Source organism: Geotrypetes seraphini, chromosome 13 (assembly GCF_902459505.1).
Source record: "Geotrypetes seraphini chromosome 13, aGeoSer1.1, whole genome shotgun sequence".
Taxonomy (NCBI): Eukaryota; Metazoa; Chordata; class Amphibia; order Gymnophiona; family Dermophiidae; genus Geotrypetes; species Geotrypetes seraphini.
This window is the reverse complement of record NC_047096.1, coordinates 20941029-20967031: the sequence shown is the minus strand read 5'-3', so window position 1 is coordinate 20967031 and position 26003 is coordinate 20941029. Positions and strand designations below refer to the sequence as shown.

At 45.5% G+C, this 26003-nt stretch overlaps 1 protein-coding gene across 4 annotated transcripts; it reads right to left on the bottom strand.

The window, feature by feature from the left end:
* Positions 1 to 535: 535 nt before the first annotated feature.
* Positions 536 to 25625, bottom strand: NLRX1 (NLR family member X1). 4 transcript variants are annotated; one of them, XM_033919243.1, is made up of 9 exons: positions 25372 to 25625; positions 20354 to 20488; positions 17593 to 17653; positions 15044 to 15138; positions 13822 to 14441; positions 9497 to 10884; positions 5857 to 5943; positions 4999 to 5250; positions 536 to 1092 (listed from the first exon to the last, which is right to left on the bottom strand). In XM_033919243.1, exons 2-9 carry the CDS (start codon positions 20466 to 20468, stop codon positions 774 to 776), a joined length of 2937 nt encoding a protein of 978 aa, XP_033775134.1. In that variant the 5' UTR covers positions 20469 to 20488; positions 25372 to 25625; the 3' UTR covers positions 536 to 773. The 4 variants fall into 4 exon arrangements, with proteins under 4 accessions (XP_033775134.1, XP_033775133.1, XP_033775136.1 ...); XM_033919242.1 differs by having other exon boundaries at positions 20354 to 20481; XM_033919245.1 differs by lacking the exon at positions 15044 to 15138 and having other exon boundaries at positions 25372 to 25624.
* Between the last annotated feature and the right edge of the window lie 378 nt (positions 25626 to 26003).

The following is a 26003-nucleotide window of genomic DNA, read 5'->3' as shown; positions in this document are numbered from 1 at the left end:
TAGTGCAAACAGTTAACTATCCCTCAGGCTATGCCACCTGGAGCTTTGATTCCTGGAAAGGGTCACCCATGCTAGCTAGGCCTTTCTGGAGGGGCTGTTGCTGTCTCCCTCTAGTGGAGATAAAGTTGTGCTGCAGCTCAGCTTTTCTGGGCACAGTCTGCAAATCACCTTGGACTCCTTGTTTCTAGATTCAGGCCATACTCTGATTATATACTGTTTGGTAACTGGTACACAACAACTTCCTCATCTGTTTATGCACAGGAGCCCCCAAAAACTCAGATGGCTGCAGAAGCCCCCAGAACTTCTATTTGTATATATAAAAACACAAAATCCTAAATTCAAATATTTACATGGAAAACACTCCCCTAAGTATGTACTGTTGGAACCTTCCTGTTCTTTCTCCCATCCCTCCCTCAGGGAGAAATTCACAATAAAGTTTTATTACAGCAGTAAAGTTTGTCCATAAATGTAGCCCTGAATGACGTGAGGGAAAAAGGAAGCAGGGCTGCTGCCTGGGAGATCTGACGTCACAGACTTTAGGGAAACAATGGCAAATGTGCATATTTATTCACAGATTAGGCCACTTACAGCCTTAAAACAAAGAAATACAAGAGGCTTGACACATGCTGTTACCTCTATAAAAACAGCGACCTTGATCATACATATCCAGCGAGCACCAGTGAATCTGGAGGATGCCATAATAAGTATCCAGTACAGGCCCATGACCGTTGATCCCCTCCCCTTTGACCTATGACTTCAAACTTCTTTATCACCTACAAGTTCCCTGGCTGGACTGTGCTCAGCACTTTTTGAACCTGGTTTTCAACACGCAGGAATCTGGCTTTTTTCCAGGGGTTAACAGTCTGCCGGCGACCACACTGAAGATCATCCAGGAGGAGCTGGAGGTGTCGCTGGATCCGCTCCCGGTCCCATCCCTTCACATTGGAGGTCACCACATTTAGGATGAGTGAAGAGTACTCCGATACATCGCTGCCTTCTGCCAGGGATAACAGGACCTTTACCCCATCCTGCTCTTTTCGAAGCCCATGTAGCTTTTGCCTGCCTTCTTCGCTGATCTCATTAAAGTACAGGCTGAGAAAAAACAAAATAAAATAGAGAGGGAGATCAAATGTTCACAGACATCCAGGGGAAGGAGAATAAGAGGAATCACAGGTTTCAGGTAGGGAAACAGGGTGACCATTGTTGTGGTTATGAATGGCTGCTGTGCTGTGCTAATTATGGTTCAGAGTGGAACTAGAACATTTCCCTCTTCTATTGACCACACAAGAGAAAATATTCAAAAACTGTGGTATCATTCAGCAATATTGACATAGGCTTCCTCCACTACCAGGTACTTTGAAGCAAGAAACCCTTCAAAAACCAGGACTGGCAGCTGTAAACCTTCCATACCATTACAGCAAGTCCTCCCAACCTGGGCCAATCACAGCCTTAGGCCTCTCTCCAGCACATATCAGGATGCACCGAGGAGGAGAGGCCCACCATTTTGAAGAGACAGGCCTGCTGGCTGGAGGGAATAGGCATCCCTACGGCTAACTTTTGCGAATAAGCTGGAGGTGGGGAATGGAGGAGGGTCGCCAGGAGCACGACAGTGGTGGGGGAGGGAGTGGGCTACTCTCCTGCAGCTGGGAGGGGGTACATGTGTGTCCGGGGGGGGGGGGTTGCTTGACGGTGGCAGGGGGAGGGAGTGGGCATCCCTCCCGCTGCTGGGGGGTGGGGGGTTGCTTGGTGGCGGGAGGGAGTGGGCACATAAAACACGCCTATAATACACATGCTCAAGAATTATTATTTTGTCCCCTCCCCCTCACAAAAAAGACCCCCAACTACTATAATTTATGTGAATATTGTAATTAAAATTTTTTTTTCATGAGCCACAGTCAAAACACAAGCCAGAGATGCACTTTTCATAGTGCTGGCAAAGTACCGGCACCCCTGAACCAGTCACAGATTTTTGGTCCGCAAAAGCTGGCGCCGCGCTTGGAAAAATCACGCGGCGATAATGAAGAATCGCCCGGAGTGCTCGGCAAAATTGTAGACTACTAGGAAGCTTGGAAAAGACCGTGGCAGGCTGTTTTGATAATCCGTTGCTAAAATACATGCACGCTAAACCGGCTGGAGCAGGTTTAGCAACCGCATTAAAGGCAACAATAAGTTTTGAGAATCTTCCCCTCTATGACCACAAATTAGAAATAGAAATAGAAAAAGAAAAAATTTTAAAAATTTTAATTGAATCAGGTTGGGCAGACTGGATGGACCATTCGGGTCTTTATCTGCCGTCATCTACTATGTTACTATGTGCAAGGCAAAAGAGAAGTGAAAACCCCATAAAGCCAGATTCTGCATGTAGTTCAACACTGGAGAAAGAGAAAAAGAAATACATTTTTTCCCATATATTCAAATAAGGATCAACCATGGAAAAATGTTATATAATCCTGTGAGTAGCAAGATATGCCATATCTTGTGACCAGGCTAAAAATGCAATATCAGCAGCAGCTGAAAATTGAAGTTAAGAGGCTTAAGAGCAATTAAGGAAATACTTTTTTACAGAAAGGGTGGTAGGTGTGTGGAATAGTCTCTTGGTAGAGGTAGTGGAGACAAAAGACTGTCTGAATTCAAGGAAGTGTGGGACAGGCATGTGGGATCTCCTAGGGTAAGGAGGAGATAGTGGATGCTGCAGATGGGCAGACTGGATGGGTCATTTGGCCTTCATCTGCCATCAGGTTACAATGTTTCTATAACCATAATGTTCTATGACATCACAATGCAGATGTAAAGAGCCTTAGCCTATAGGAAGAGGGGATGCAAATGTTAACAGCCTTAGCCAATAGGGAGAGGAGAAGATAGTGGATGCTGCAGATGGGTAGACTGGTTTATCTGCCATCATGTTTCTATGTTTCTGTGCTTTGTAATGTCTCTTTTTACTACTTTAATATGTACAGTCAGGCCATGGAATCTCCTTTAATCTTGATTCTCTTATGACCCCAGTTTGTGTGACTTTGTAGGTCTGACTGGGGATACTTGATAACTGTGGTAGAGAAGCGTTTTCAATTTGTATGTGAGATATACATATATGGTCATGGATTAGTGTGTGTGTGGTAATATGCCACACAGATTTTCAGGTGTGTCAGGTAAGTATGGCATAGGTTTCTATAGCTGCAGGCAGAGGCCCTCCAGAAATGGCCCAGAGCTCAGGGAAGGAGACACGAGGTTTGTGTTGGGGTGGGGCTGGGGGCAGAACAGGGCGGGACCAGTTGTCCTCTTTTTTTTTTTTTTTAAGAGGAAATCTGACAACCCTGTGCACTACCTCCACTGTATGCTAATCTAGTTCATGCATATTCATTGTGGATAGCCTGAAAAATAGACTGGCTTGGTGTGTCCCATGGATTGGGTTGAGAAGCCCTGCTTCTAGAGTGTTAACTATTATGATTAGTTTGTCCCGAAGGGCAGTACAGGAAGTCCCCGGGTTAAGAACGAGTTAGGTTTTTAAAGCTGTTCTTAAGTCGGATTTGTAAGTAACTCAGAGCTTGTAGATTTTAAGATTCTTGCTGCTGACCTCTGCTCCCAGCTGACAAAAGGGCCAACTGTCCCTACTAGTGTTCCCTCTAAGGTACAGCATGCACAACCACACACTATTCTTAATGTGGCCATGGAGTAAAAGTCCATAGTCTGTTAATGAGAACGACATGGGGGGAAGCCACTGCTTGCCCTGTATTGGTAGAATGGAATATTGCTACACCTTGGGTTTTGGCCAGATACTAGTGACCTGGATTGGCCATCATGAGGACGGGCTACTGGTTCATAGACAAAACCGCGGAAGACAAAGGCGTGTGCTGACAACTGAGCACAAGACGGAGGCGCGCACCGAAGAAAATGACAGTTTTTAGGGGCTCCCTACGGGGGGTTTTGTTGCTTAATACAGATCGCGGCGGCATTGTGGGTGGTTTGGGGGGTTGTAACCCCCCTCATTATACTGTAAACTTAACTTTTTCCCTGTTTTTAGGGAAAAAGTGAAGTTTTCAGTAAAATGTGGGGGGTTACAACCCCCCCAACCCCCCACAACGCCCCCACAACACGGCGCGATCTGTATAAAGTGGGGGGGTTTCCCCCCACACACCCCCGTTGGAGCCCCTAAAAACAGTTATTTTCTTCGGCGCGCGCCTCCGCGCTGCGCTCAGTTGTCGGCGTGCGCCTTTGTCTTCCGCGGTTTTGACCTGACACCCGGGCTACTGGGCTTGATGGACCATTGGTCTGACCCAGTAAGGCTATTCTTATGTTCTTATCATTCCTGAATATGCTACAGAAGAAGTGTAGGAGTCTATACCTCTGGAAACACTGCTTGGTGAAATCAAATGAAGCTGCAACCGTGTTCTTAAGTACGAGTCGGGTGTCTGTAACTTAGGGACTCCCTGTATATCAAATATTATAAATAAAATAGGGATTTGCGACTGTGCTGCCATATGCAGGATTCTTCTGATGAGTTTGGAACATAACTGCAATGCTGGTCTGGCACGGAGAGGTAGTATGGCGCCACCTCCATCCTCCCCCTCAGTGGCCATCCTAGGCAGGGGCCTATTTTGCTTGCCCCTTACAAAGGCCCTGATTGTATGAGTATGACTGCAGGTGTGTATGTATACTGGTGAACCAGGTACGCATATGCACTTTTACTGGTGGCTTGTGATTGTGTAGGTCAGTCACTCAGTCCTCAGGGCACACCTAGTCCCATTGGGTATTCAGGATATCCAGAATGAATATGCATGAGAGAGATTTAAATGCACTGCCTCATGCATAGCCATTGTGGATATCCTGAAAACCCAATGGAACTAGGCCCTGAGGACTGGATTGGGAATGGCTGGTGTAGGTGAGGCTTGGTCTTGGGTGCATGCGACTGGATGTGATCATTCAGGGGTGTGGGCTGTATATGATAGCGCAGACACATTATATGCATGCGAGACTGTGTAAGAGAATTAGGGAAATGCTCACTGCACTTTCTCCAACGTTGGGTGCCTCTTTGCCACCTCCACAAGGGCCAGTGCCGTCTGGTCAGTCACAGAATTGTAGGCCAGGTTCAGCTCACGTAGATGGCGGTTCTTTTCCAAGTATGTAGCAATCACCTCCACACCTTCATTCCCCAGAGAAGTGTGCAGGAGAGACAGGTGGGTTAAGGATTTGTTCCCTGCAATGGCCTCCCCCAGGATCACTGCCCCCTGCTCTGTAATGGGGTTATTGCCAAGCCTGTAAGAGAGAAAGGGACAGAGACAGGTTACAAGTGCTGGCACTGCTCCATGGGCACCTCCATTATCAGCTCTTCCTTGCACAGTACCTCTTCAGTCTCTCTACTCAGGCACTCGGAGGGATATTTTCAAAGCATTTAGACCAGGAGTATCAAAGACCCTCCTCGAGGGCCACAATCCAGTCGGGTTTTCAGGATTTCCCCAATGAATATGCATAAGATCTATTAGCATACAATGAAAGCAGTGCAGGCAAATAGATCTCGTGTATATTCATTGGGGAAATCCTAAAAACCCGACTGGATTGCGGCCCTTGAAGAGGGACTTTGACACCCCTGATTTAGACTATGGAACTTTGTAAGTCTAAGTGCTTTGAAAATGGGCCCCCCGAGGATCTGTGCGATTCAAAAATGATGTAGAAGACAGACAATACTGAAAACGCTCAAGCAGAGCTGGTGCATATATGATCAAGAGAGAGCACACCTGAGGCAGAAAGTCCTAAAACAGATCACAGGCCAGAGAGAGAGAGAAAAAAAACGAGAAACAGCACATCTGATGGAGATAAATTAGAAGGAAAAGCAAGAGAAAGAGACAAATGCCCCTCACTCACCGCAGGGTGTCCACCTCACATTTCTCATGCAGAAGAAAGTTCCGGATATCTTCACAAGCCTCAGGGCCCAGACTGTTCAACTGCAAACTAAAACAGAGTGAAAAGAAAGAACTCACAACATTTTATGTAGTTATTTATAGAATGGTGACATTCAGAAGGTAATCTAACTTGTCTAGACTGAGAGAACAAAAAAATCACTTGTTTGCAGCCTGTTTTATTAAGACACATACCGGTAGGTGCCTAGCACAAATCCTGCAGAAACTGTGGGCAAAACGCACCCAAGCACATCTCCATCTGCTTGGGTGCAAGTGTATACATGTGCAAAACATGTGATCACATGCATTTTGCAAAACATGTGCTTAAAATCATGCGTCTGCCCACTCTCTGCCCTAGAACAGGACTACACCAAATGTGCGTACAAGTACAGAAACTGTTGCTATTCCACGGAGAGGGTGGTTGATGTCTGGTATGCCCTCCAGATTAGGGTTACCATATGGCTCCAGAAAAAAAGAGGACAGATAGAGACATCCAGGTTTTACTTCCATTGAAAGCAATGTCTGTATATGGCCGTTTGGTGGAGGATGGGCTGGGGAGGGCTTCAATGGCTGGGAGGGTATAGATGGGCTGGAGTAAGTCTTAACAGAGATTTCGGCAGTTGGAACCCAAGCACAGTACAGGGTAAAGCTTTGGATTCTTGCCCAGAAATAGCTAAGAAGAAAAAATTTAAAAAAATTTAAATTGAATCAGGTTGGGCAGACTGGATGGACCATTCGGGTCTTTATCTGCCGTCACCTACTATGTTACTATGTTAAGTAAATAGGACTAATTGAGACATACAGAGCATAATTTTAAAAAAACCAAAACAAAACACGTCTAAGTCCATTTTGGGCCTTGGGCGCTAGTCACCCAAAGCCAGCAGCGTCTAAACTCTATTCTCGAAAAATACATCTTTTTTTTTTTTTTCCGAGAATCATCTGCTTTTACGTCCAGCCATTTGCCGCCAAGTCGTCTATGTTTATATCACATTCTCAACCAAAACTTTGTCCAAGTCCCAAAAGCCCAGAACAAGACCTGGGAGAGGCCAGCAAAGTGATGGAATGGACACCCAGATATGGCAACAGAGTAGTGGGGCACCTTACAGGGCACTGCTGTGAACTTCACAAAAAGGGTGCCACATAAACATCTCACAACTCTCTTACAGGTCATGGTGAGCCCCTAAAACCCACTATACCCACCTGTCTACAACCCCAATAGCCCTTATGGTTGCAGGTGGCACCTATATGGCAGTACAGTAAGGTTGGGGGGGGTTGGGGGGCTTATATTTTCCACCATGAATGCAGTAGTTAGAGTGGCTTATGGTTCACAAGCCCACACCCCAGACTACTTAAGCCACCTTTGTGCAGCTCTACTAGGCTTTCCTATGCCAGGTGCTGATGTTCTGGAGGCAGGTATGTACATTTTTATTCCGATTTTTATGGCGGTGTGAGGGGGTCAGTGATCACTGGGGGAGTGTGCGGGGGTCTGTACTTTGTCCCTGCAGTGGTTATCTGGTCACTTTGGATACCTTTTGGACACTTAGACATGATTTTAGATCACTAAGTCACAACGTATAAGTTCCATCTAGGCCAGTGGTCTCAAACACGCGGCCCTGGGGACACATGCAGCCCGCCAGGTACTATTTTGAGGCCCTCAGTAAGTTTATCATAATCACAAAAGTAAAATAAAACAGTTTCTTGATCAAATGTCTCTCTAGCTATAAATGACAATATTATTATTAAGACTTAGCCAAAAGGAAAGATTTATAAACTATAAAGAGATTTACCTCATGCAAAATTGTCATTTCTTTAATAAGACATGAACTCTTTTTTTCTGAGGCCCTCCAAGTACCTACAAATCCAAAATGTGGCCCTGCAAAGGGTTTGAGTTGGAGACCACTGATCTAGGCAGTCTCGTTTGACTTTCAATTATCCCTGCAGGACGACTAAGTTTAGGTCGGCCCACATCCTGCCCTAACCACTCTTCAAAAAACGCCCCTTTTCACTCTGGACGCACAGCGGCAGCCAGAAGCCTAAAATGCCTCTAGATACATCTAAAAACCCGTTTCGATTATCGGCACCTGTCTTTTAGGTCATCCAAGTGCCGATTTAGGTAGGTTTCTAGATGCAGTTCTGTTTCGATTAGGAACCTCTTAGGTCACAGGTGTCAAAGTCGGTCCTCGAGGGCCGGAATCCAGTCGGGTTTTCAGGATTTCCCCAATGAATCTGCATGAGATCTGTTTGCATGCATGCATGCATATTCATTGGGGAAATCCAGAAAACCCGACTGGATTCCGGCCCTCGAGGAGGGACTTTGACACCCCTGTCTTAGGTTTTACTTCCATTGAAAGCAATGGAAGTAAAACCCGGACGTCTCAATCCGTCCTCTTTTTTTTTTGCAGCCATATAGTAACCCTGCTCCTGAAGGAGGTGGTGGAGATGAAAATGGAAAATGGTGACGGAATTCAAAAAAGGAGATCTCCTATTAAAAAATGAATGGTATTAAAAAAAAAACCCCACAAAACTTAATTGGTTGCCTATGTGGTTGATGTGTTGAGTGGTGCTTAGATGGTAACTCCAGCCGTTTTAGATAGATTCAAAAGTTCCTTTTTATATAGGGGTGCATTTGAAAACTAAACCTGGAGCCAGGGTCCTGATAACGTTTATTTTGCCCCTCATGCATTCTTACCTATTCCAAATATGATTTGCAGCGCTTGTTTTTCCCCATCTTATTGTTGCAACCCTCGTTGTTCCCACTCTAATGCTATGTCTGAGCTTTGCTATAGCTTTTGAAAACAGTGACTGGAGTATAAGAAGTTTTCTCACACTATTTTACCATTTTTGTCTATATTCCAGTCTGATCGGTCGCGTTACACCCTGAGGCAGCAGATTTGTGAAACGCTGGCCACCATCGGTGTACCGATCAGCTGAAGATAAGTAAATTTACGTTCATCTATCTTTTCGAGTTTTCACAGTACAGCACAGAGCTTTTTCAACTAAAAGGAAGGTTTTTATGCCGATGAGGTGACTGCTCAACCACCTTTAATAGCCACCATTGTGGAGGTGGGAGGGCCCTGTTCTAAGGCTTTTCCTTCTGTTTAATCTGTTGTGGAGCTTGTGTTCTTTTATTTGACACTTTGACACCTTGCATCACTTATGTGAAAGAGTTATAATATATTATTATTGATTGTTCACTATATCTTTGTCACTTGAGACACACTATAGCACTTGCACATTCCTTTATAGAATAGTGCTTCGTGCGCTTCCACACATAAGTACCAATGTGCACAAGACATGGATAACTGCACGCACCCAGTTACAGAATTGGCCTTCACATCTGCTGATTTGTCATACCTGGGGCCTCCTCTCTTGGGGCTCAGGTTAATGCTTGCTATCGCATAACAGGACTATAGCCTCACTTTTCAAAAGAAGCTGGGCAGAGTTCCTGCAGAGACTCCTGCAGTTCCTACTTTTACATTTCTTCTTTTAGCATTTGAGACAACCTTTCCATATTCCTCCTCCTTCCTCCCACTACCATCACTCAAAACTCAGAGAATACCTCAAGAATCATGCTAGATTACTATAAGAGAAGAATTAAGACTCACTCAAGGGTCTTACACCTCCAGAAGAGTGAACTGAGGGTCCTTAGGTCATGGGGATCCATGTGGCAGGACGTGAGGTCCAGCTCCATCACCTGATGCCCACTGGTGCCCAACACTGTGGCCAGGACGTAGCACTTCAAAGGGGTCATCCTAACTGATGAAAGGTCGATCACCTTCAAGGAGCTCACCACCTCTGCAGTGAAGCGTTCATTTTGAAACTCGTAGAGGAAGAAGAGGAAGTCCATGAGCTCCGAGGGTGGCTGTTTCTTCAGACTACTCTTCAGCAAGTGCTTCTTCAATGCTTTTGTGATCTCGAAGGCAGCAAAGTTCTTAATGGAACAGCCTAGCTGATCGAGAGTGGTCCGGTTACGCCTTGATAATAGCCCACCCATAAAGATAGGAAAGAGCTCAAAGGCCTCCTCTTGCGCTTTCTGGTCAGAGGGGAGCAGAGGACCCTCCACCCCCAAGATGCTGGAATTAATTTGATCCAAGACATCATCATTGAAAGCATCTTCCTCTCGGAACATTTCCACTGCCAAGATCTGGGCAATATTGTCTCGGTTCTTGCCACTGATTTTTCCATATAAACGTGGGAACATCTTCAGCAGATTGAACAGTGCAAAGATGCGCAACGGCAAGAACTTGGCCAAGATATTCAAGACAGCTGTGATGTCCTCACCAGCCTTGCCAATGGCCTCAGACACTTCACTGCCAATGCGCTGCAGAACTGTGCGATTCTCACCCAATACAACATAGAGTGCAGCCAGGTACTCCTGCATGGCAGGAATAGTGAAGACAAACATTTGCTCCTTCCCTGGCTGCAGACAGGGCGTGAGAAAGAAGTTCAGGACATCACTGCGGAAGACCGTCAGTAGGTTCAGCTCTTCCTCAGTCTTCATTTCCACCTCAAAGAACCTATGTAGATCCTCCTCTGTGAAGTGAGTCTGGCGGGACTTGAAGCCTTCATATGCTAACTTGCCCAGAAGCTTGGCCACATATCGCATCATGGAGACTTGTGAATTTTCATGGTTGTCCAGGATCTCACCACTGAAATTAAGTCGCAGGAAGCTGGTGTAGATACCAGTTAGGGTCTGGTTGGGCGTGGTTGCTTTGGTGAAGTAGAGGAAGTGCAAGGTGGCACAGGTCAGCCAACAATAAGAGGGCAGAAAACAGGCAGCTGCCAGCTGTTGGTGGTGTTCCAGGTTGCGAGACAGCATCTCCATCAGGTTTGCAGTCTCGCTGGCATCCCCGTCCTGACGAGACAGGCGGATCTGAAAATACAGCTTCTGCAGGTCCATGTCCAAGAAGCCACAGATCTTCACATAGCGATCCACGTATTTGCTTGGAATTCGTCCAAGGGCAGAGGGTCTAGTGGTCACAATCACGCTAGCCTAAGTCCCAAGAGAACACAGGAAAGGTCAGTGGACATCATTCCACTTCTTTCATTGTCATCAAATTAAGATTTCACAGTGTTCAAAACCTGCATAGTTTAGAACATATATGAGTTGCCATACTGGGAGAGAGCAAAGGTCCATCAACCCTAGTATCCTAGTTCCAACAGTGTACAATCCAAGTCACAAGTACCTGACAAGATCGCAAAAAAAGTAAAGCAGATTTTATGCTGCTTATCCTAGCAGCAAGCAGTGGATTTTCCCCAAGTCCATCATAATACTGGCTTACCTACTTTTTTATTTTTTTTTTTAGAAAATTATCCAAACCTTTCTTAAATCCTGCTATGCTAACTGCTTTCACCACATTCTCTGAGAACGAATTCCAGAGTTTAACTACTCTGCGAGTGAAGAAATATTTTCTACGGTTTAATATCAGTTGACTATGGTACTTAATAGCTTGACTGCATGCCCTCTAGTCCTAGTACTTTTGGAAAGAGTAAACAAGCAATTCACGTTTACCCATTCCACTCCACTCAGTAATTTACAGACCTCATCACATCAACCCCTCCTAACATTCTATTTGCTTTCTTAGCCTCCACTGCACACTGAGCAGAGGGTTTCAACGATCCTTTTCGTGGGCGGTGCCTCTTAGTGGAACTGTGCATCATGTAGCTATAGTTTGGGTTCCTCTTTCCCACATGCATCACTTTGCACTGACTCACATTAAATGTCATCTACTATTTTGATACCCAGTCTTGCGAGGTCATCTTGCCATTTTTTACAATCCTCTTGTGACTTAACAATTTTGAATCAGTTGGTGTCATCAGCAACATTTAATTACCTCATTTATTCCCATTTCTAGATTGTTAAAAAAATATGTTAAAAGGCAGTAGTCCCACACCCTTGGGGAACCCCACTATGTACTCTTCTCCACTGAGAATACTGACCATTTAAACCAGGGGTGGACAACTCCGGTCCTCAAGGGCCGGAATCCAGTTGGGTTTTCAGGATGTCCCCAATGAATATGCATTGAAAGCAGTGCATGCAAATAGATCTCATGCATATTCATTGGGGACATCCTGAAAACCCAACTGGTTTCCGGCCCTCGAGAACTGGAGATGCCCACCCCTGCTTTAAACCCTACTCTCCGTTTTCTATCTTTTAACCAGTTCTGAATCCACATTATGACATTATCTCCTATCCCATGACTTTCTAATTTCCCCAGGAGTCGTTCATGAGGTACTTCTTTTCCCTTAACTTCAGTTTGTATTTTTCTCTTTTTTAGCCGTTGAGAAATGTCCATACACATAAGCAGATGTACTAACTCATTCGTGTATACATGCTATATGCACATACACAAATTGTGTGTATGTGGGGGGGGGGGGGGTAGGAGGAGATAGGCTAAAGGACTACCAGATCTGGAGTGGAGTGGAATTGGTAAATGTGAATCAATTGTTTACTAAAGGACGCCAGTAGTGTAGTAAGGAGGGGCCATCTTGCTGGCACCTGTCCTCATCTCTGCTCCCCCCTGCTCCTTCCTTGCTCCCCCCCCCACTACCGTATGCATTCACTCCTTCCCTCATACGTCTTTAACGTTCGCTGTGCGAGCAGCAACCCCAACCTGCTGCTCACACCAGCGTCGGCTCTTCCTTTGACATCACTTCCTGGATCTGTGCTTAGGAAGTGAAGTCAGAGGAAGAGCTGATGCTAGTGCGAGCAGCAGGTTTGGGTTGCTGCTCGTGCCGCGAACGTTACAGAGGTAAAGGGAAGAGGCACGCGTGCGTAGAAGGAGGGGGCGGGGAAGGAGCGGATGGGGTGGGTGGGAGGGCAGGAGAGGGGCACCTCCCACCCTCGCTTTAAAATACTGTTGAAATCCAATGCACTAACATCCTGCGCGTGATTGTTTGTGCGTGGTTTTGTCTATGAGCCGTTACCAAAGCAATTGGTAAAAGCAAGTGGTTTTTAAAAAGGTTCAGATGTTTCGGGAGTTAAAATCCATAAATGGTAATTAAGGCAGACCTGGGAAAAGTCACCGCTTATCTCTCAGGGTCAGTAGCTTGGAATCTTGATACATTTTAGGTTTCTGCCAGGTACTTGTGACCTGAATTGGTTACTGTTAGAAGCAAGATACTGGGCTAGATGGACCTTTGATCTGACCCAGTAAGGCATGTCTTATTTTCTTATACATATATTAGAGGGTGACTGAAACCAAATCTGCAGCTGAAAATCACTGATAGGTTTCGGCTGAACCTATCAAAATGGCTTCTGTGACCTCCATTTTGAGATTGGAGCCGACATGGACAAGAGTGACTGGGGATTGCTCTTGCCCATATCAACTCCAGTCTCAAAACAGCCGCCACAACCTCAAGTGGCAGTCTTGTGAGGTCACGGCAGCCATTTTGTTGGTGAAAATAGCATAGGCAGGAGCAATTGAAGATCTCTCCTGTCCCAACTACATCACTAGACCATCAGGCACTCTAAGGTAGGCCTAGGGTGGGGGAGGAGAGAAAGGGCATTGAGCTGATCCTGTTTGGTGGGCGGTTGAAAGGTAGGAAAGGAGTGGATGGAGCCCGCTCCCATTCAGGGAGATGGAGGGGAGGGAGGAAGTTGTGCCGGTCATGTTCAGTGGGTAGGAGGAAGCGGGTAGAGTGCTTTGGAGACACTGCACTAAATTCAGTTTCAGATGAAAATGTATTGGCATTTTTGGCCAAATCCAAAACATCACCAAATACCAATTTTGGGCTATTTTTGGTACTATAACTGATCTGAAATTCGGACAGCAGCTAACATGTATTACACATATGGAGACATTTGCACACAACTACATATACATAAAGTTCATACATATACACACGTGTGCACATATGCAGTAAAAGAGACATATGGGCATACACAAGACACACACATGCCCCCCCAAGCCAGAATGCTAGTGCTGACCTCAGGCAGAAGGTATTTCCTCATTAGGTTGACGATGATGGCTGCAGGGGGGACTGACTCTTCAGAGTCGCTGCACAGTTCAGTCTCAGCCAGGCGGAAATCAAGTTTAAGCCACTCCAGGCTATTGAGCACAAAGAGAGTGTGCAGCTGGGAAGAGCCCAGGCGGGGTAAAACTTCCCGCAGGTGTGGATACTTCTTGGTGATTAGGCGCTTGAGGGATATGGGGGTTCTGCTCTGGGACAGGTCCTCGCAGGAGAAGGGAATCACTAGATCATACTGTGGCAGCATCTCATGGCACCAGTCCAGCACCAGCTTCTTCACCAAGGTGCTCTTGCCTGTGCCAATGGTGCCATAGAGTACTACGTTCTTCACTACCCGCCCATTGGCATCAGCATTGAACACATCCTGAATGGCAATGGTCCGTGAACAGCCCGAAGTTTGGAGCTGATTCTGCAGGCTCAGCTCTGACAGGGGCTTCAAATTCTCCTCCAAGGAGCTCTCCATAATAACAGGGTCTACGTGGCTGTCGTCTAGTGTGAAAGAGGGCCCAAACTGCTTCTCCTCATTGGGCAGGTGGCTGAACCACTCGGCCAGGCGCTTCTTGTGTTGCTGAATAGCATCTGTTGGTGAGACAAAGGGGGATGCTCAGATTGCAAATAACAGACTTAATATCCAGGATCGTACCAAGCTAGAATCTCACTGTGTAATATGACTTTGCTCTACCCACTGCACTGCAGCTAAGCAGAAGAGACAATGGATGGGAAGCAATTTTGGTGCTCTCAACTCCCTTGTACCCTGTGTGGCCGTGGTTATACATCCCTTGGTACGGCCCTGCCAATATTCCACCCATATAAGAGCAAGATCCTCAGATCCCACCCAAAGAAAAATGAGAACTTTATAGTACCAAGAAAGAGAGAGAACCCTATACCCCAAAATGTGAGAGTTCAATACACATACATGTAAGCCGGGGGGTGGGGGGGGAGGCTGTCTATTCGGAACCAGAAACAAAGAATCTAATGTCAGAGTACCCTCTACCTCACCCATGATAGAGAGACATCACCCATTTCCATCGGGATCATGGAAAAGCAGAAAGACCTCATGCGTGAGGGAGAACAGAAGAAATTAATTCTGTCACCTTAACAGACATGAAGATGATTTTGTATAAAACTGACATGCCTACCAAGCATACACAGCCCAGCTCTATACAGCTTCCCCTTCTCACCTCCAGATGTCTGACTCATTAACATCTGTCCACCCCAGCTGGATCTTGGAAGCAAGAAGCCCTTCTGCTTCTCTTGGTGACATTGATGAAACAGACTAAAAAGAGGTCAAGAGGTCAGTGGGCAAGAAACTTGGAGAGGCAAAAAGGAGATGCTCATAGCTAATTAAAGAATCAAATGGTGAAAAAGGCCACAGTGAAAGAGTGAAGGAAGAGAAAGATGGCCTAGTACTGCCATGCAGGACACCTGGACTCAGTTCCAGAGCTTTGACCTCCACTCCTTGGGTCAGTCAGATCTAAGGAAGTTACAGATGCAGCACCCACAACCTCTGGGCAGGAAAGAATCCTTTTATTGCTCAACTGTACCACCAAATATCCATACTAGGATATATGTGCAGTGTCTCTCAAACTGTGTGCCACGGTCCCAAAGAAATTCAGGGTGTGCCATGAGAGATTCCAGAATTTTACTTTGTGTTAAAAAATTCCCTTTATACACTAGAATAGATAACATGTGCATCACGTACACAAGAGTCTGTCAATGTTATGAGCGTCTGGGTGCGTAAGGATACAACCGCCCGGACAAGCATCATTGTTTGACGTGATTGGTCCTTGAAAACTAATGGCAAGTAATTTTAGTTTTATTTTTTATGCAGTAGTTATGCTAACTTGAGCAATAAAGGCTTTGTTTTTTTTTTTTTCCAATTCTTTATTCATTTTTTCATCTTACATCAAGTACACAATATTACATCAATTGAATCATACACATCACTTGAAATTCTTTCTATTATCATTTTAAATACATAAATTATCTCCCTCCCCCACCCACCCTTCTCACAAATATTGTAATCAAAAAAAATCATTCATGTGTTATATTCATAAATATTGATAAAACCTTTGATATAACTATATACCACCACCCCTTCCCATAATTATAATTATGCTTTCAGTGTAAAAAGGTGTCTACTCATTACAATAAGTTATCAATGGCCCCCAATGGCTTTGTTACTGTTTGGATCTTCTTATCTTTGTGAACTTGGATGTTCAGCTCTGACAGAAATTAAATAAAAAAAAGAGAACGACTGCTGATGAAATGTGTATTTTCTTGTTGACTATCAAGTCACATTTTGAGTTAATTTGCACTCCAAAAAACAAGCACATTGATCGCATTGATTAGCAATTCTATTTACTTTAGTTTCAAAGTTGTTACAATTACCCATACATAGCTTAACCTTTTCCTATCGTAATAAATTTTACGTTACGCTGGTTCCAATCGTAATTATTTTAGCAAAATTTTGTATTTTCACCATTATCATTTACGGATATTGTAAACATAATGTAAATAAGTCATAAGTCTGTAAATTCAAATATTTTGTGTTCCTGGCTCTTTATTAGTCCATACAGACTGTTTATCCCACTGTCAATGTCATTTTTGGAATGTCCCGTCATCCGGGACCCACGATAGGAAAAGGTTAATGAACTTTAAATAAATAACTCTCAAATTTAATTTTTTGTTGGTTTTGTAATGTTATCATTTCAATTATAATGTGCAGTGAAAAACTTTTGCTCCATTTAGTGTGCCGAAGTTAAAAAGTTTTAGAGACACTGATGTAGCAGGATTCAGTGGTTTGTGGCCTCTGGACAGAGAATGTTGCTGCTTGTGGGGTGGGGTGGGAGGGTTAAAGTCTGAAGTAAAACCCCAGGTACTGGTGCTCATGGTGCTGCTCTGGATGAGTTGGAAGATCAAAGGATCAAGAGGAAATTGCAAGACTCAAAAAATAATGCCACAGATAGAAAGAAAAAGCACACAAGGCAGTGGGGTGCAAAAAGGGAGAAAGAACACAGAAGTGGGGTGGAGGGATGGCCATTTCCTCCTGCCATTCGCGCCCCCCCCCCCCCTCACGCTAGACAAAAATGGCAGGAAGGATGCCCACTCCCTTCTGCCATGCTGACCTCCACCCTGCAGCAGCAAAACGGCAGGAGGGATGCTATCCCACTCCCTCCTGCCACCAAAGGCCCCCGTGCCAGATGCCTCCCCCAAACATCCTCCCTTCCCCCCCAAAAAAAAAAAAAGCAGGAGGGATGCCCATTCCTTCCTGCCACTGAAGGCCCACTCTGCACCAGGCGCCCTCCCCCAAACATCCCCTACCCTCTGCTCCCCCCCTTGCCTTTTTAGAGAAGTTGGAGCAGGAGGGAAGCTCAGTCTTCTCTCCATCACAACTCTATAAACTTATGGTATCTCTAACTCACTACATAACCATTAATCCCCTCTCTGTCTCATCTCTTACATCTCCCTTCCTAACATTGTTCCAGCTCCCTCTCGATCTCATTTACCTTTCCCTCCCTCCTCGCTTCACCTTCCTCTTCCAGCCTCCCCTACTTACTTCTCACATCTTAAGACTCTTTGCTCCCCTCCAGCCTCACCGTCCCCTTCCTCTGCGCCTCGTTCAGGACCGAAAAGGTTTCAGGGACAGATGAAGCAGGCGGATACGAGACAGCCAGTATAACACATCTGCCCTCCACTACATCATAGGAGAGGGGTTCTCTCATCTCACCTGTGCGTGACAGTGGAAGGACTGTACAGGCTTCTCCGCAGAAAGTAATATTTGTCCACTCCTGAAACACAAATAAAACGTGTGCAGCTAAAGGTAGTCTAACCTACCACATCAGCACTCAGCCCTAATATACCATGACCCCACTATTCTAATCCCTTGCACAAACTAGTCCAGAGCTCTGTACATGGGGAAAAAAAAGTAAGCAAGTAGCATGCATGTCTCTTATACATCTACTGCTCCATTATTTTGAAATGTGAGGGTACCACAATGGCACACAAACACCCCAATATTCAAGCACATTGTATGTGCTACCATGTGTTTGAAAATCATCCTATTTCATGCAGGCTCAAAAGCCCAGCATCCTGTCTCCAACAGAACCAGTCCAGGTTACTTAGAACAGTGTTCTTCAACCACCGGTCCGTGGACCTGTGCCAGTCCACAGAAATTTCCTGACGGACCACAGGGCCAGCACGTGCATCCTGCCCAAAACAGTGCTCTTCAACCGCCGGTCCATGGTGCGATCGATGCAACATTATCTTCGAACCAGCTCCCTCTTCCTCACTGATTCAGTGCAGAAAGCCACGGGCAGTGGCTCCTACGCGTGTTCTGTGCCTGAACCGGAAGCCTTCTCTCTGACGTCGCAACATCAGAGGGAAGGCTTCCAGATGAGGCGCGGGACGCGAAAGGAGCCGCAGCCCGTGGCTTTGTGCACTTCATCAGTGAGGAAGAGGGAGCCAGCCTGAAGATAACACCGGGGGCAGCATAAAATGGCCAGGCGGGAGCAGGCCAGAAGGTAAGGCATAGCATGGAGGGAGGGGACAACAAAGGTAAGGGGGGGAATGATTTTATTTTTGAATTTAGTGATTGAATTATGTCAAGTTTGAGAATTTACATCTGCTGTCAGTGTGCTTTCTGTAGTTTAATTTTATGGTTAACCATTGTGTGTTATTAATAAGATTATATTGTGCATCTGTGAAAAATGAATGGAAAAAATAGTGTTACAATTAGTACTATTATGGGGGGCAGGGTCTGGGGTGGAGATTGGGCAGAGATGGGCGGGATCTGGCCCATGACTTAGCCCAGTGTTCTTCAACCGCCGGTCCACGGACTGATGCCGGTCTACAGAATAATTCTGTTTATTTCTGCCGGTCCATAGGTGTAAAAAGGTTGAAAAACACTGACTTAGAAGACACCCCTTTCCTGTGCATGTTAAAGGTAATTTTAAAGTATGAACTATTCAATATTTGTTATATATAAGTGCTTCTATGAGATTAGTTTATTGTATTTGATTGCACTTTCTGTATGTATGTTTTTCAAAATCAATAAAAATAAATAAAGTACTATTTTTTATACACATTAGTTGCAAATGCTCTTTCAAAGAAGAACACGGTTGAGAAAAGCAACCAAAGCTAGCAAAGCGCAAAATATGAGAGGCTATTTGTAAAATTCAACTGACTCTCCTCCCCCCCCACCACCCCCCCCTTTTACAAAACCGTAGTGTGATTTTTAGTGCCGGCCAAGGCGGCAACAGCTCCGATGCTCATAGGGGGGTATATTCCATTAAAATTATGAGGAGAATGAGCTATAATTCCTAATTAATACATTTCTTCTTGTAATTTTCTTTGCCCCCTTTTTACAAATCTGTGCGACAAAAGCCCCATAAACCCTTTAAATCTCAATGGGCTTCAGGGCAGTTACCACAGCGGCAGCCACTATCACGGCTTTGTAAAGGGGGGGAAGGGGTATTATTGCTCCTACTTAGCTTTTCTTTCATTTTTCTCAATTTATGTCACATTGTTACTGTCCTTACGTTAATATATATATATTTTTTCTTTTACTCCTTTAGGTCAGTTAAAATTTATTATTATTCAATTTTACTTTGACTGTAGAAGGCGGGAGAGGGGTATGAATGGTATCTGTAGTTCTTGACCTAATAGTGCGGGAAGTCATGACTACCTATGCTAGAGAAATTATAAAAGGAAAAAATGGAGGAAAATACAATAACCCGATGTTAAACATGCAGGGGCCTGGGGCAAAGCCAATGAGGAGACCCCAAAGCTTGTCTATAGGCTATTCTTCCTTCAGCTTGAGGCAGGCTTGAGGCCTAGGGCAATTGCCCTGTTTGCCTACCCCTAGCACCGCCCTGATAATACAGTGGGAATATGACAGCCCTATTAAACTACTCGGTTCATATACATCGGCACGAAAGACAAAAGCGCGCGCCAACAATTAAGCACAGCGCGGAGATGCGCGCCGCACAAAATTACAGTTTTTAGGGGCTCCGACGGGGGGTTTTGTTGGGGAACCCCCCCCAGTTTACTTAATAGACATCGCGCCGGCGTTATGAGGGGTTTGGGGGGTTGTAACCCTCCACATTTGACTGTAAACTGAACTTTTTACCTAAAAACAGGGAAAAAGTTAAGTTTTCAGTAAAATGTGGGGGGTTACAACCCCCCACACCCCCCACAACGCCCCCACAACGCGGCGCGATGTCTATTAAGTTAAGTGGGGGGGTTCCCCCACACACACCCCCGACAGAGCCATAAAAACAGTAATTTAGAGCGGCGCGCGTCTCCGTGCTGCGCTCAATTGTCTGGGCGCGCCTTTGTCCCGGCGCGCTTTTGACCTGACACCAAACTACTCACCCTGGTTTATGTCACAATGCTATTAATTCCCACCCACCCACTGTGTACCCCCCCCCCACTCCTGCCCCAGAATTCCTATCATTTTTTAAACTACAGTACCTTCATGATGTACTCACCCAGAACGGGAGCATATTGTGAGGATATATATAAGCCTGAGGGAGCCACGGCCCGCAGCACATTGAACTTCCTCCAGCTGGTCCCAGGCTGGGGAAGACATCTGCAGCACTGCATCCCCAGGAGTCGTCTTCCACCAAGAAAGAAAAGAGGAAAGGCCTGTTAGCAACTGCAACAACCCCCACGTCTGAGCCAGGGAGTAATGAGCACTCAGGACTTGGCAGAGTACGTAGCACTGACAAACCTTTAGAGTAATGATCTATCTGCAGTGAAAAGCTTTCACCGACATCATGGGTCAGAGACCCAGAACTATCTGTTCAGAAGTTACCTCAGAGAGGCACAAACGAACACCTTATCGACCCAATATTCATCAAGTGGCAGACAGCAATTTTTAAGGCACTGACACAAGCCGATTTGATCTCTGATATTTAGGGTTCCTTTTACAAAGTCGCGGGAGTGATTCCCGCATGACAAAGGTAACAAAAACCCATTCAATTCCTAGGGGCTTGGTCGCATTTGTTACGTCAGGAATCGCTACTGTGGCTTTGTAAAAGGGGCCCTTAGTGTTGGTCTAATCTGGGCACAACACTGAATATCTGGGTTTTGACTGGCTGCTGGAAGTTATCTATGAGTAGCTGCTGGCCAATAGTCAATGCAGGTACCCAGATAACTTATCTGGGAACACAGGACGGCTTTTCCTGCACTCCTGCTTGCCTGGATATTAGCCACTGAATATTGGTAGTACCAGATAACGTCCCCATCTGCCCGGACTAACCAGAGAGTGCCACAGCAGTCAGAGCAAATATTAACTGCCTTTAGATAAGAACATAAGCGCATACTGGGACAGGCCAAAAATCCATCAAACCCAGTATCCCGTTCCCAACCGTGGCCAATTCAGGTCACAAATACCTGGCAATATACTAAGGGCTCCTTTTACAAAGGTGCGCTTAGCGTTTTTAGCGCACCCACCGGATTAGCGCTCACTACCCGAAAAACTACCGCCTGCTCAAGAGGCGCGCGCTATTCCGCGCGTTAAGGCCCTAACGCACCTTTGTAAAAGGAGCCCTACGTGAGTAAAACAGATGTTAGGCTGCTTATCCCAGAAATCAGCAGTCCACCTTAATAATTGGCTTATGGATTTTTCTTTTAGGAAATTATCTAAAACTTTTTTTAAACCCACATTCTCTGGCAATGAATCCTAGAGTTTAATTACACATTGAATGAAGAAATATTTTCTCCAATTTGTTTTAAATGCACTACTTAATAGTGTACCCCCTAGTATTTTTAGAAATCTGCTTTCGGGCCGCTCAGCAGAATTTAACTGGGCAGGTCTGGTGCCTACTGCTGGCCTGCACATGCTCCTTAGTGCACTCCGTGTGCCTCCCCATTCTTGTTACCACACTTTCCTTGTACTTTTGTTTCCTTTCTCTATTCCTCTCCCTTTGGCTCCAATTCACTTTTTGCTTCTCATACTCACTCTTTCCAATCTTACTTCCATCCCTTCTACTTTACTCCACAAGCCCTCACTATTCCTCTCCACTCTCCAGCCATCTTCTCATCTACCTTATTCTCCGCTCTCAAGCTCAAACATTTTCTCCCTTCCATTCATCCATCTCTTTTTTTCTGTCTTCATCATCTCCACTTTGCTTCCATGCACTCTCCTACTCCTTCTGCTCACCGCAAGGGATATTAATCCCAAACCTAAACCTCCACGTCATCTGCTTCCCCAAATGCATAATCGCTCCAACCGTATTCCTATTCCTCTCCTTCCATCCTCCTCTTTGCCTTGCTCATGTGCCCTATGGAATGTGGAGGGGGGGGGCTTTATATTGAAAAATAAAACAAAATTTGAAAACTCTTTTCGTTCCTACCGAGGTAGATAAATTATCGGACGCCCCTCATAGCTATATAAAATACAAGCTTTTAACCTTCCCCTTAGCGCCCCTCTGCACATCCAACTTCTCTCCCTCTCTCCTTAATCCTCTGTTTGTGGACCAGTAGCCTCCCTTCCCTCCAGTGTACCTTAGAGGCATCCCTGGTGGCAGTGATTCATTTTTGCTGTCTGCACCAGCCCTGCAAGCCTCCAAGTTCCACTTTCACAAAACCAGTAGTTAGTCTTGATTTGGAGGAGCATGCAGTGCCAGCAGCCAGACCTGATCGAAGATAGGTAGAGCGACGGTGGCGGAGACAGCAGAGACACTCTTGTAACTCTGCAAATAATTTTAAAGTGGAGGGCAGGGACTGATACTAAGAATAGCATGGATACAAGTCTGACATTGAGAAATGAAGGTGAAAGGGGACAGACTCAAAAGTAATGGAAAGAAATATTTCTTTACAGAATGAGTAGTGGGAGCGTAGAATGTCCTTCCCGTGGTGGTGGTAGAGACATGGTGCAAGCGCAGAAGATCTCTAGGGTACCCTGGCTTAGGAGTGAGGTTCATTACTATCACAATACACAGGAAGGTCTGTGGCTCAACTGGTAGAGGTTGTGAGATCACATCCCAGTGCATCTACTTGTAACCCTGGGCAAGTCACGTAATCCTCCAGGCCCACAGCTTTGAATGCCAAAACCAATGAAAAAAGCAGTATACAAATTCCCTTTCATTTGGAGACACTGCCCCCCACAGGAAAGGATTGTAAAGCACACAAGCTTATAGGATTTCTAAGTGATGTACAATGCCTTAAAACTGGGGATAATACATACAGCAGATTTGAACACAACGTGGACAAACACACAGATCAAGATAAGGAGGGGAAAGACCAACAATAGTTACATGACAGGAGAACATGGAAGGTGACAACACTAGGGAGGATGTCCTTATAGGGGGCAAGAAAAGAATCTTAAGATAGGGCGAGAGATTGGGAAAAGATAAGATGCAAAGAGATCTTATAAGGGGGGCCTTATTCTTCAAAAGCATCTTTATATCAGAAACTTTTTAGGCTTCCTTTAAATCTATCTAAGGATGTCTCCTCTCTCGGATAAGCTGGTAGGGAGTTCCAGATTTGTGGGGCTGTGACGGATAAGATATTAGAGCGCTGTGTGCTAATAACTCTCAACGAAGGGACAGACAATAGGTGTTGCTTGGTCGATCTTAGCATTCGTGAAGGGGCGTAGGGGATGAGAAATCTATCTAAAAATATAGGTGCTTTAGAGAATCATATTTTGAAGGTTAGTACAGCTATCTTGTACGTAATCCTATGTGATACAGGAAGCCACAGGAAAGGACTGTACACTTCTCCCTCCGTATTCGCTGTGACAGGGGGATTAACAGAACCGCAAATACTGAAAAACCGTTAATAACTTTTTTATATGTTATTTGCTATTTTCTATTAAAAACCATTGTGAATATGGTGAAACCGCGAATAACATGGTGGGAGATCTGGCCTGTTTCTGAAGGAGAGGCAAAACACGGTGAACAAAGTGCTGGGAATCAGCGATTTCTCCATGTAAGCTGATGTAATTTGGGGGGGAGGAGCAAGCAAGCTAAAAACCGTGAATAATCGAAACCGCGAATACGGAGGGAGAAGTGTAGTTTATTAATATGGATGGGCAGACTGGATAAACTATAAAAGATTTCTATGTTTTCAGTTCAATGTATGTACATTTGTCTCATGCACAGAGCAACAAAAAAAAAAGGAGGGGTCCAACCTTGACTTCAGAACAAACCAACCAGGAACAAACAAAAACAAACTGCAGATGTGTACAAGATGCAGGCAAAATTTATTGTGACAAATATAAATATATAAAAACCTTTTTACCAAACAAGGGACCCGACACGGTCCGTGTTTCGGACAAACTTACTCAATAGGACCCCCGACGAAGGTTTGTCCGAAACACGGACCGTGTCGGGTCCCTTGTTTGGTAAAAAGGTTTTTATATATTTATATTTGTCACAATAAACTTTGCCTGCATCTTGTACACATCTGCAGTTTGATTTTGTTTGTTCCTCATTTGTCTCATGCAGCCATAATTATGGATCGCCAAGACAATAAGAGGTTCAGAATCGCAACTAGTTCACATCCCTCAGCAGAAACCAGGGATCCAAACAAATCAAGCTGGCCTGCAACACCACTGTGCAAGTGGTGCTTATTGTTTTGGGTAAGGTTGTTCCAGGGTGTAGCACTGGGCCCCATCCATCAGTCCTTTCCCTTCTCTGGTGGATTTTACTGTACACAGCAGCAAATACCATGAGGCATCTGCTCAGAGAAGGGTGGAGAAACCCCAACACTGGATTTTCCCACACCTTCCCTGCCTGCCATCTCATTAAAACAGAAAGCCTTTGTAGGATTAAAAGGAGGCCTGTCATCAGTGCCCGGGTGTTAGTTATGTCTTGTCCTGATTTGGGAATACTTAGGGAGTTGATCCGTGATCAGGTGTTAGGCAGAAACTGTTCTGATCGACGGATCCTTCATGAGAAGCTTTTATCACAGAATGGCCTAACCTGGGGGGTGTCCTCTAAAAAGGAGGGTTTAACACAGGGGTGTCAAAGTCGATCCTCGAGGGCCGCAATCCAGTCGGGTTTTCAAGATTTCCCCAATGAATATGCATGAGATCTATGTGCATGCACTGCTTTCAATGCATATTCATTGGGGAAATTCTGAAAACCCGACTGGATTGCGGCCCTCGAGGACCGACTTCGACACCTGTGGAACAGATAGTGCACGTCTTGATCAGGGGACACGAAAAACGCAACTTTATGGGCTCAGATTTCAGAAACTTCACTGCACAACACTTTAGCCGCCTAATTGACCCAAACGCACTTGACCAGTCCCTGCTTCCTCCTGTCTAGCTGGCACCCGTCCGTCTCCTCGGATCAAGCGTGCTGGGGGGGGGGGGGGGTGTCACTCAGTGCCCTGCCCTTCTCCCCCGGCTACGGGCCGCAATCCAGTCGGGTTTTCAGGATTTCCTCATGCACATAGATCTCATGCATATTCATTGGGGGGAAATCCTGAAAACCCGACTGGATTGCGGCCCTGGAAGGAAGGACTTTGAGACCCTAAAAAGCCTCTTCCCTGTTACCTTCAGCCCTTCTGGGATTCTCCGCGGACTCTGCAAACAACTTCCTGGGGCTGGAGGCTCCGCCTTTGCAGCGCTCAGGCTGTGGGTTTTGTGTGTCACAGACCCGGCAGGGAGCGAAAAGCGACGAGCGCGCGCGAGATCGGCTCCATCCGCTCGGGCTTTTTGGCTCTTCCGAACAAATGACACCTAGTCGCTGGCGTGGCCCAACCTAATAATTAATCGTAATTAATGCAGGGTCCGAAAGTAGGTTCACGGCTTGCTAAAGTTCTCAGTGGAGTTTGTGGTCCTCTTCCTGGAGCCTGGGGCAATGTTTGCATGCACGTAATCCCCCCCCTCCCCAATGTTTGGAGGGAAGTGGGAACACGTTTTGGGCCTCAGGGTGGACGGATCTTGCATACGGAAGAACGAGAAAAGAGAATCATGTAGGCTTTCAGAGCTTGACGGACTGGATTAGGCGTGATTGTAATAACAGTGTTCTAATTTTTGGGTTTAACCTTCAGTTGGAATCGGAAAGACGCTTCTTTGGTAAGAGAGTTTAGCAATGCACCAAGATGTATTTGCAAGCCAGGCACCAACATTGAAAAAAAGATTGGGGGTGCCAAATTATCCCTCTCTATACTGGGGATGCTCCC

Bases quoted from the DNA above. Each gene is read 5' to 3' on its own strand.
- NLRX1 (XM_033919243.1), bottom strand. From the start codon at position 20,468: ATGCAGTGCTGCAGATGTCTTCCCCAGCCTGGGACCAGCTGGAGGAAG. The intron at 14,442-15,043 runs GTGAGAAGGGGA...TCTCACCAACAG, and splicing joins AATGAGTCAGACATCTGGAG to ATGCTATTCAGCAACACAAG. The intron at 10,885-13,821 runs GTCAGCACTAGC...CTTGGGACTTAG, and splicing joins GGAAATACCTTCTGCCTGAG to GCTAGCGTGATTGTGACCAC.